This window comes from Pongo pygmaeus, chromosome 10 (genome assembly GCF_028885625.2).
Source record: "Pongo pygmaeus isolate AG05252 chromosome 10, NHGRI_mPonPyg2-v2.0_pri, whole genome shotgun sequence".
Classification (NCBI taxonomy): domain Eukaryota; kingdom Metazoa; phylum Chordata; class Mammalia; order Primates; family Hominidae; genus Pongo; species Pongo pygmaeus.
The window spans coordinates 108,396,979-108,407,160 of record NC_072383.2 but is presented as its reverse complement, the minus strand read 5'-3'; the positions used below and the strand labels follow the sequence as shown (position 1 = coordinate 108,407,160).

The window sequence follows — 10,182 nt, the reverse complement described above, 5'->3', positions numbered from 1 at the left end:
CCCAGCTGGGTTCCTGGGTCCAGACCCAGACTGTGCCATGCGCCCCTACATGCCACGCACACAGACCCCACCCTGTGGAGGATGAGGAGGTTTTTCCAGGATAGCAGGTGCATCCTTTGCCCTGATATCCAAATATGAGGGATCCGGCACGGAGAGTGGCTCCAGCCTCTTCCGTTTCCCCTCTCCTGATGCCCCAGTGTATGCCTGGCAGTTGACCAAGGACATGGGGACCTGGGTGACCAAGTTGGTGCTTGGGTGGCCCCAGTGGTGACGCCTGGGAACAGCTGAGACATAGGCCACCTCCCAGTGTAACACCTGGCCCTAGGCCTTGGTTTCCTGCCCCACTCCCTCCCAGGTGCTCACACTGTGCTTTTGTCTGCTTGAATTCCATCTCTGGTTCTGGTGCCGCCCCCCTTGGGAAATGGATTGGTTAGGGTCACTCACAGTGGCATTATCAGGACTGGAACCCAAGTCTAGCCCACTGCAGAGGCTGGGCCTGCTGGGCTTGCCCCGTCCAGGCACCCCTGGGTTCCAGATGCACCCAGGTGGGCTTTGATTATGAATGGGGGTGGGGGTGGGGCTTGCAGCCAGAACACCTTGCTCCCTCTCAACATCCTCGTGGCCATTGGTCAGGTTGTGTCCTCATCTGTAAAATGGGCATGATTTTATCATCTACCTGATAGACTCAAGTGAGGTCAGAAAAGCACTCCTTCAATTGCTGTTTATACTAGTTGTGTCCTATTTGTGATGATTCCCAGCAGCCTTCCATGCAGCTCTGCCTTTCCCAGCTCCTCACCCCACAGGGCCTGGCTCCTGCTCCCCAGGGGCTGGGGTGATGTGCTTGGCTCATTGACCCAGTGCAGAAGGGCCTGGGTCATGCCCTGGACACAGTCCCTTCCTCTCGGAGCCTCTGTTTCCTCTTCTGTGGACTGGGTAGTATGTGCTGCCTGACTTGGATGCCTGGTTTCAGGGAGGTGGACCACCCACCGCAGAGTCGAATCCAAGGCGTCCCCTCTGCCCCCATCTCTGCCCTGGACTTCACCATTGCCAGCCACCCTGGCAGGGCTCTGTGAATGGGAGGGGAGGCCTGCCTTAGCCGGAAGTTCTCCAGTTCCTCCGGCCCTGATATTGGGCTAGGAGGCTGGGGGAGAAGAGCTGGGAGGAGGCGAAGGCAGGAATGGGATACAGGGAAGAGTCCATGCTGTGAGGTTTGAACCCTAGCTTCCCACAGATTTGCTGTGTGACCTTGCACAGATCACGACATGTCTTAGTTTTTTCCTCTCGAACGCCTCCCACCCTGCAAGGGTGTTGTGAGGCTCTGGCAAGATACAGTATGTAGGAAAATGCCTGGTCCACAGCCAAGGCCTAATAAATGCTGAGCTCCCTGGGGCAGGAGTGGTCTCCTGCAAATCCCCAGGCACCAGAGCAGGGGGTGGGTGGACACTGGGGTGTCTGGCCTGGCTGAGATGGGGTTGGCCATGGAGATGGCTGCTGCCTAGCCACTGTGGCCTGTCCCCAGCCCCACTGCCACCATGGTCCCTTGGAGCATGCCAGGCACAGAGGAAGAGCTGGGAAGAAATTGTGATGGAGGGGAGATGCCCCCTCGAGATCACCATGAAGGAAATGAGGAAGAGGGCCCCCGTTTGGTTCTGTCTCTGCTGCTCTAGGGATCGATTGCTGGCTGTGACCTAGCAGCCATCAGCCTGTGTGCTAAATGACAATGTCCATCTTGAAAGAGCTGGAATAGGGGAAGCACTGAGGGCAGGATGCTCCACGCACAGGAGGTACCCGGAGGTTCCTGGCCTGCTTCCCTCCCGGGCTGCAAGCCTGGTCAGCTGGGAGGAGACAGCCCCTTTCACTCCTAAGGGGAGGAAGAAAGAAAACGAAAACAAGAGCTACAAAAGCAACCAGACAGCTGAGACACCATCTGTGTTTTCCTTTTTTTTTCTTTCTCTTCATTTTTAAAACAATATAGTGCAGACTGCACTTCTCACAGTAGAATATAATGGTCAATTTTAGTATAAAAAAAAAACATTCTCAGAGATTTGTAAATGCACTTAGTGCTTGAACAGGCCTTGGAGAGAGATACAGTACCGCTGCCAGAGCGCCAGAGGGGCCAGGACTTGAGGACTTCATGAGGGGACTCCTGCCTATCTTTCCCCGCCTTGATCGTGTGGGACAGGCCTTGGAGGGTGGTTTGCAGGAAAGGAGTTGGATTGGGCCTCCCAGTTAAAACCAGGAGGGTCCCAAGAGATCCCTCTAAGAAGGCAAGGGAGGTTCTCTCTGAATGGGATCTAAGATTGCAGGCCCATTGTTAGCCCCTGTGGTGCCTTTGTGCGAACAGGAAAATGACGCCCCTTCCTCAAGATGCAGAAAATTGTAATAAATATACAAGTTTGGGTGAAAGTGGTGTCTCCTTGGACAAGGTGCCCTTGTGCAGTGCACAGCCTGAACAACTGTACCCAGCAGCCCTATAAGATGTATTGGCGGGAAGGGGGAATATAAGATGTATTGGAGGGAAGGGGGAAGATGCTAGTCCAGGGTTTGGAGAATGGGGATGGGGGTGCAACTCTGTGTTAGGAAGGAATGGTGGGGGTAGGGGAAGGAGGAACAGGGGGACTGGTATAGTCCCTGGGGCCTCTGTCAGAGTGGTCTTCACCTGGCTGGTGGGGAGACACTTTGGGCCCAGTGACTTCCTATTGGCCTCCTGTGCCCCTTTTCCAGAATACTGGGGAGCCAGTGTGGGGAGACACAGCTGCCTGACCCCTGGGAGGCTGCTCTGCCCCCACCCTGACTCTGGTGTGCCTGTTTCCTCCTGCACCCCACCTTGGCCTGGGCCCCTGTCCCAGGAGGCCCAGAAAGAACCATTCCCATTTTTGAGTGGTTTCTCTCCCCCTGCCTCTGCCAGCTTAGATAAAGGAAGGCATGGGCGTCAGTGGCTGCCCCCAGGCCCTCACTGTGTCCTGGGGCAACTGATGGTGGGGAGGAGCCTTGGTATGTGAGGTTGCCCTGCCACCCTCCATTTGGCTGCAGCGAGGCGGCAGCCAGCCTGGCTCCCCTGTGGGCATCAGCAGGCACAGGGTGGGGCTGAGCGCCCCTGTGAGCCGCCCACCCTGTTCTGCGGCCTGCCTCCCGGCCCCGCGCCCCGTCTGCATGTCCATATGTCCGCAGGGCAGGCCTTATCTGTAGACGGGTAGGCGGATGTGGGCATGCTGGTGGTCGAGTAGCCGGGGCACGGCCACCGTCTCATAGCCCTTGCCCAGCATCTGCTCCTTGATGCAGGGTGGCCGGATGTCGTTGATGAGATACTCCAGTGACTGCAGGCTGCTGCTCAGCACCGATGTGTTGCACACACTCTTGCTGGGCAGGCCCGAGAGGGCATCTGCAGGGGGCCCAGCCAGCTCCCGGGCTGCCCCCGGCCCCAGCTCCGTGACCGCCACCGCCGCCGCCGGGTTGTAGCAGTCGCTGGTGGGGGTCACCAGCACACTGTTCCAGGGGGCCGCAAAGTACTGGCCCACGGTGAAGCTGGTGGGCAGCCCCACGCCACAGTTGAGGGGTGACCCGCTGGCCCGCTCATATGCCCGGCCCCCGCAAACCTCAGGGGACTTGCTGGCCACCGTGCTCCCACTGTAGGCACGCAGTGGCTGGGGCGGCGGTGGGGGCGGCTTCTGTGGCCACAGCAGGTAATCCAGGCCGCTGTCTGCATACCCTGCAGGCTTGGCGGCCCCAGCCAACGTCAAGGCTTGGGTGGCTCCCTGGCCCAGCTCAGTGCCTTTCCGGCAGTCAGGCAGACCGGCTGCGGCCGAGTAGGCCATGCTGGGGAAGCTGGGCACTGGGCCGTGCTTGGCAGGGCTGGGATGGGGAACAGCCACGCCCTGGCAGGCAGGGGGTGCGGCGCCCGGGGCCTGGCACTGCTGGTTGAGTTGGTAGAGGAGGCTGTGGATGGAGGGCAGGTTGGAAGGTGGCAGGGGCAGGCCCCGGCCTGGCAGGGGGATGACGGAGGCGGCAGTGGCGGCTGCGGGCAGGCCGGGTGGTGGAGCAGGCGCCTCGGGTGGCTTGGGGTAGGCCAAGGGCCCCAGAGTGCTGGGCACTGGGTAGGGCGCAATGCCCACCTGCACAGCGGCCGGTGACAGCTTGGTCCGCTTGCCCTCGGCGCTCTTGAGCACACTTTTGGCGGGCCCAGCTGGTGCGGCCGTGCTGGAGGAGGAAACCGCGGCCTTGACGATGGCCAGAAGGCCCTGGTAGCCAACGGTGTGCTGTGGGTAAGGGCTGTAGCGCTGGCCACTGGTGTCATAGCCATTGACTGTGCGGCTGAGGTGCTTGTGCTGGGGCACACGGATGTTGGTGGGGAAGATCTTGATGGACAGTGGGCTGTTGGCCACCTTCTCGGCATAGGCGTCCAGTTCTGCTGGGCTCGGGTAGCGGGAGGAATGCATGGCGCTGGCCACCGCCTCGCCTGTGGGAGGAAAGCAGGTGTGAGGGTCCATCAGGAGGCCACGCCCACCTCTCCCCACAGGGCTCACGAGTCCTGCCCCCTCCACTCATTTCCCATTCATTTTACTCCTTATTCCTTCTACATTTTTAAACTTCGAATTTCAGTGTAAAGTGCAGGGAACTGCCTGCATCATAAGCTTGATGAACTTTCACAAAAGGAACACACCTGTTTTATGGTACCCAGGCCAGGAGACAGGACACTGCTAATCCTCTGTAGGGTCCCTGGGCTCCTCCCAGTCTCTAACCACACCACGCTAACCACTATCCTGACTTCTAACATGGACTGGTTGTGCCTGGTTTGTGTATGTGGTAAGATGGAATTGTACAGTATGTACTCACTTGCACCTGGCTTCTGTCACTTCATGCTATGTGAGTGTCATCCGGGTGGCTGTGTGGGGAGTAGTCTGGTCTGTCTCATTGCCGTATGGTATTTGTTGTGTGACTATGCCGCAATCTATTCATCGTTTCTGTTCTTTTAGAGACAGGGTCTTGCTCTGTCACCCAGGCTGGAGTGCAGTGGTGCAGTCATGGCTCACTTACAGCCTCGACCTCCTAGGCTCAAGTGATCCTAGGCATGCGCTACCATGCCTGGCTAATTTTTGTATTTTTTGCAGAGACGGGGTTGTGCCACGTTGGCCAGGCCAGTCTCAAACTCCTGAGCTCAAGTGATCTTCCTGCCTCGGCCTCCCAAAGTGCTGGGATTACAGGCATGCGCCACTGCACCTGGCCCATCCTTTCTATTCTTGATGGCATTTGGGTTGTTTCTAGCTGGGTGAGGTGGCTCACACCTGTAATCTCAGCACTTTGGGAAGCTGAAGTGGAAGGATCGCTTGAGCCCAGGAGTTCAAGATCAGCCTGGGCGACACAGCAAGACCTCGTCTTTATGGGGGGGGGGAAAAAAAAAGCCAAGCATTATGGTGCATGCCTGTAGTCCTAGCTACTTTGGAGGCTGAAGTGGGAGGATCACCTGAGCCCAGGAGTTGGAGGCTGCAGTGAGCTGTGACTGTGCCATTGCATTCCAGCCTGGCCAACAGAGAAAGACCTTGTCTCAAAAAAATAAAAGTAAATAAATACAGTGCCACGGCCCTTAGTGCATGCAGAGTTCTGTTGGAAATATACCCAGGAATGGAATTTCTAGGTCACAGGGGAGATGCCCCTGCCCGGCTTCGGGAGAAAATGCCTGACCGTTCATCCGTGAGACCATGCCAGGCTACACTCCCACCCGCAGAGCACAGGAGTTCCAGTAGCCCCACAACCTGCCAGTGCTTGGTGTCATCTTTCATTCTGTCACCACTCTGGGGGACATTCCTTCCTTCTAACCCTTTTATCCTCCCTGTGCCTCCCTTCCTCACCTGTGAAATGGGATGATGACCCCCTGCCCACCTCATGGGCTGGTTAAGCGTGCTACTACGTGAACATGGCAGATGGGGCTTAGCGCCACGGCGAGCTGCTGCCTCTTGCTTCCTGGCCCCTCCTTGAGTCTACCGTTCACCTGAAAGGCCAGCATGGCTGCTGCTGCCTTTTTAGCGAGCCGCCTGCATGGGGCTGAAGGGTACGCTCTGTGCTACAGGCTGACTGTCCCCACTGTAAGTGGACACAACTGGCCCTGCCATGGGGAAGGAGGGCCATGGCGGGCAGACTCCTGCCCCCATCCATAGCCCCTCCCTGGTCCTGAGACATTCCCAAGGGCAGCCCACGGCTTTCCCAGGGCTGAGGGGGTGTGGAGAGTGGTGGTGGTGGAGTTCCATGAGGCAGATCGAATGGCCCTGGGCATGTAGTTTGCCCAGCTGAGCCTCAGTTTTCCCACCTGTAGAATGGGGGTCATGATCACGCCAGGTCTCCAAGGTAGCCTCAAGGAATGGAGGCGCCAGGGGGCTCAGTAGTGGGTGAGGTACATGACAGGTGCTTGGAGCTCATTACTTTCAGGGGGGCTTGGGAGAGGAGCTTCACCACTCAGCCTCTGCTTCCTCATCTGTCAAATGGGGTGATGCTGCTGCTAATACTACTTCCCAAGGTGGCTGGGAGGGTTTGACGGGTCATGTGCGGTAGATGGCGTTAACAAAAGCTGGTGTTCTGTGAGCGTGAGTATTACTACCTTCCCCGTCTGCCCAGAGAAAGGGCCCTCCCAGAAAAGGGGCAGGGGACTCATGCCACCCTTCTGACGGGCACAGGTGGGACTGGCATGGCAGCTGGGGATAGAGTGCAGACCCTGCTACCTCCCCACTGATCAGAAGGCCGCAGGCCATGTCCCATCCTTCTAAAGCATTGTCCCTGACACCCTCGTGGGCTCACAACCAATCCAAGTGAAATGGGATGGAGAGGAACAGGTGGCGGCGGGACATGGGGGTCCAGAGATAGCTTTCCAAAAGGAACTGTATCCTGGTTAAGTCCTGGGCCACTGGTAGAAGGGGTGAAAAGGGAGGGAGAAACAGATTTCAGGCAGAGTAAACAGCCCAGGCAAAGGCCCTGAGGCAGAGAAGTAGTCCGGGTGGGAACTGTAAATGACTCGGGAGGAGAGAGGGAGCCCGGGGCAGGCTTGCAGAGAGAAGCCCGAGAGAGGTGGCCGGCCGGGAGGGCCTCTTCACTGCAGGACAGCGGCTCTCACTGCACGGGGCACTCTGGCTGTGTGGAGAGACATGTTTGGCTGTCACAGCTAGGGGTAGAGGTGTTATTGGCATCGGGTGGGTCATGGCCCGGGATGCCAGCAAACATCCTACAATGCATAGGACAGCTCTGCCACAGAGAAGGGTCCAGTCCCAATTGTCAGCAGGGCCAACGGGGAGAAGCCCCGACCTGGGGCACTGGGCAGCCATGGGAGGTTTTAAGCAGGGTAAGGCATGGGCAGGCCTATGGGCCTAGGCAAATGAGCTTAGGTTGGCTTATTTGCCTCTGCCCTAGGGTGAAGGGTGTGGTCTGACCTGGCCAGGGCAGCAGGGAGTGAAGAAGTAGGTGGCTCTCCGTCCATCTGGCCTCACTGAGGCTGGGCAAGTGGACCCGGCCGTGGACCCCCATCCCGATTCTGCCTGGAGCAGCCTCCTCCTAAGTGGCCTAAAATAAACTCGGTGTGGAGAATGGAAATGTCATTTTGGCCAACGGGGGAATCTTTCTCCGAGATTGGATTTAAACTACATTATACAAGCAATTTCATGGGCACTTAGCACCACTCGGAGAGTCCCGCAAAAAAGGGACCAGCTCTTCATTTACCAGCCATAAATCAGCAGTTGCTATAATGAGCACAAAAATGTCACTTTTATGCAATTTTACAGATGAACAAAACTGGTGAAATTAACTGTGGTAACCTACTGGAGTCAGCAAAAGCAGCTGCCGAGGAAAAAAAAATTATATCTGTATGTATTTTTGTTCCTCTTAAACTCTCTTCCCAAGCAAGTTTCTGCCATTGTGGTGTGAAAACTCATTTGTCCTCACCATTATACTTTCATTTGGAGTTTATCTTGAGTATCCAATGAGCCACCAACTGTGAAAATGATTAAATCTACAAAATCTATCTAATGGATGGAATAAATTGGTGTTTAAAACCTTAAGAAGAAGAAGAAAAAAAAAAGAGTGCCTGTTCCTAGTCCCCATTCACTGAAAGAAGGGGCATTTTGCCCCCAAGTGGTCAACAGGGCTCACTGAGGGTGACCTGGTCCCTCTGCCATTCCACAGAAAGTGCCATAATACAGAAGCTCATTTTGGTGAGCGTCTGGTATGTGCTAGGCTCCATGGCCATGGCTTTTTTTCTTTTTCTTTTTTTTTCTGAAGACAGGGTCTCACTCAGGGATGCAGTGGCACAATCATAGCTCACTGCAGCCTCAACCTCCCAGGCTCAAGTGATCCTCCTGCCTCAGTCTCCCAAGTAGCTGGAACTACAAGGGTGTGCCACTACACCTGACTAATTTTTGTATTTTTTGTAGAGATCGGGTCTCACTATGTTGCCCAGGCTGGTCTTGAACTCATGGGCTCAAGTGACCCTCCCACCTTGGTGTCTCAAAGTGCTGGGACTACAGGTCAGCACTTTGAGATGCCACGGCACCCAGCCTCCATGGCTTTTCTTGACGACTCTCATTTGGAGGCCCCAACAACCTAGAGGTGGGAGATGGTCCCCGTTTTACTGATGAGGAAACAGACAAGTTAGGACATTTGGCAGCTGGCCTCCATGATCTGCCACTCACACCAATGATTTTTATACCTCCTGGTATTCATGCCCTTGTCCAGTCCCTGGGACCCACACCAAACAGGACTGACCTGTATAACTAGTGTGATACTCTGGAAGTGAAAATATAGGGCTTCCAGGGCTCAGTCATAAAAGTAGTTGTGGCTTCCTCCTCACTCGCTCTCTCAGACCACTTGCTCTGGGGGAAGCCACTGTTGTGTCAGGACACTGAAGCAGCCCATGGAGAAAGAGGCCCCTGTGGCCATGAACTGCAGCCTTCGGCCAAGAAGACCATGTGAGACTTCTTGGAAGCAGATCCTCCAGCCCCAGTCAGGCCTTCGGATGAGAGTGCAGCCCTGGCCAATATCCTGACTGCAACCTTATGACAGACCCTGAGCAGAACCACTCAGCCAAGCTGCTCCCAACTTCCTAAGCCACAGAAACCATGAGAGATATTAACTGACTGTTGCTGCCTTAAGCCACTGAGTTTTACTTGTCACACAGCAGTAGGTGACTCATGCAGGTCCCGCTGTACAGAGGAGGAAGTGGAAGCTCAGAGTTTCCCGAGAGCATGCAATCAACAAAGGGTGGAGCTGAGATTCAGGCCCAGTCTGTCTGCTTTCCAGGCTGTCTTCACCCTACCTCCACCTGGAGGCAGGGCGAAGCCAGGGTCTTCATGAGGCCCTCTTCTTCTCTAGAATCAGGAGGAGGACAGTCCTGAGGAGGGACCACAGAGTCAGCCTAGAGGTTCAAGGAGGCAGGGAGGCCACCCATCAGAGGCCACCCAGGGAGGCAGCTCTCACACCTGTCCTGGGCTTCTGCCTGGCACTTAGCAACTTCCAGCTGGTGGCCCTGAGCCCCAGTCCCTCTTAGAGATGGGCTTGGGGGAGCTGCTCAGTGCTTCAACGTGCTTCGAATGTGAGTGCCTTCAGGTGGGGCATGAGCCTCCAGGTCACTGGAGTCCCTGTCTGAAGCCTGGCCTGGCCACAGTGCCCCGGTGGCCCCTGGAAGCCTTTGGGTTTGCAGCTCCTCCTTTACATCTTGTTCCCTGAAGGACTTTCCTGAGCCCACCTGTGGGTGCCTCAAACCCAACCTGTTCCACTAGAGTAGCAATGGAGGTGGCTTGGGGTCCCAGACTACTTGGGGCCCTGACCCCAGCTTGGTGAAGGCTCCAGACTCTCCCTTGAAAGTGGGCCCAGCTGCGAGTGTTTAGTGCAATTGCACAGTCCCGTTTTGGTAAATGTAATGACAGGAAAAGGTCTTACATGAAGGAAGTGGGTGAGCCAGTGGGCTGGGGCAGGCTTCTCAGCAGTGGCAAGGATGGTGGGGAGGGGGCCTGTGGCTTCATGACTCCATTCTATCAAATAGGATGCCACGGAAGTGGTGCCGTGTGACTCTCATGGCTGGGTTGTAAGAGGCAATGTGGCTTCCACCTGGAATATGTTCTCTGGGGACCTCCATCCTTGGAACATGGCCACTGCATTCTAAGGAAGCTGAGGCCTAACATGTGAGCATGCAGGTCTTCAGAAGATTTC

General features: G+C 56.2%; 1 protein-coding gene across 5 annotated transcripts in view; it reads right to left on the bottom strand.

Annotated features, from left to right (window-relative positions):
* Positions 1-1,939: 1,939 nt before the first annotated feature.
* The window catches only part of FAM222A (family with sequence similarity 222 member A), a 56,643-nt gene continuing 48,400 nt past the window's right edge, over positions 1,940-10,182 (bottom strand). For all 5 annotated transcript variants that reach the window (XM_054444684.2, XM_063646716.1, XM_054444679.2 and 2 more), the window contains one exon: positions 1,940-4,456. In XM_054444684.2, coding sequence (XP_054300659.1) covers positions 3,180-4,456 — 1,277 coding nt within the window. In that variant the 3' untranslated portion in view covers positions 1,940-3,179. The remainder of the gene's footprint in view (positions 4,457-10,182) is intronic.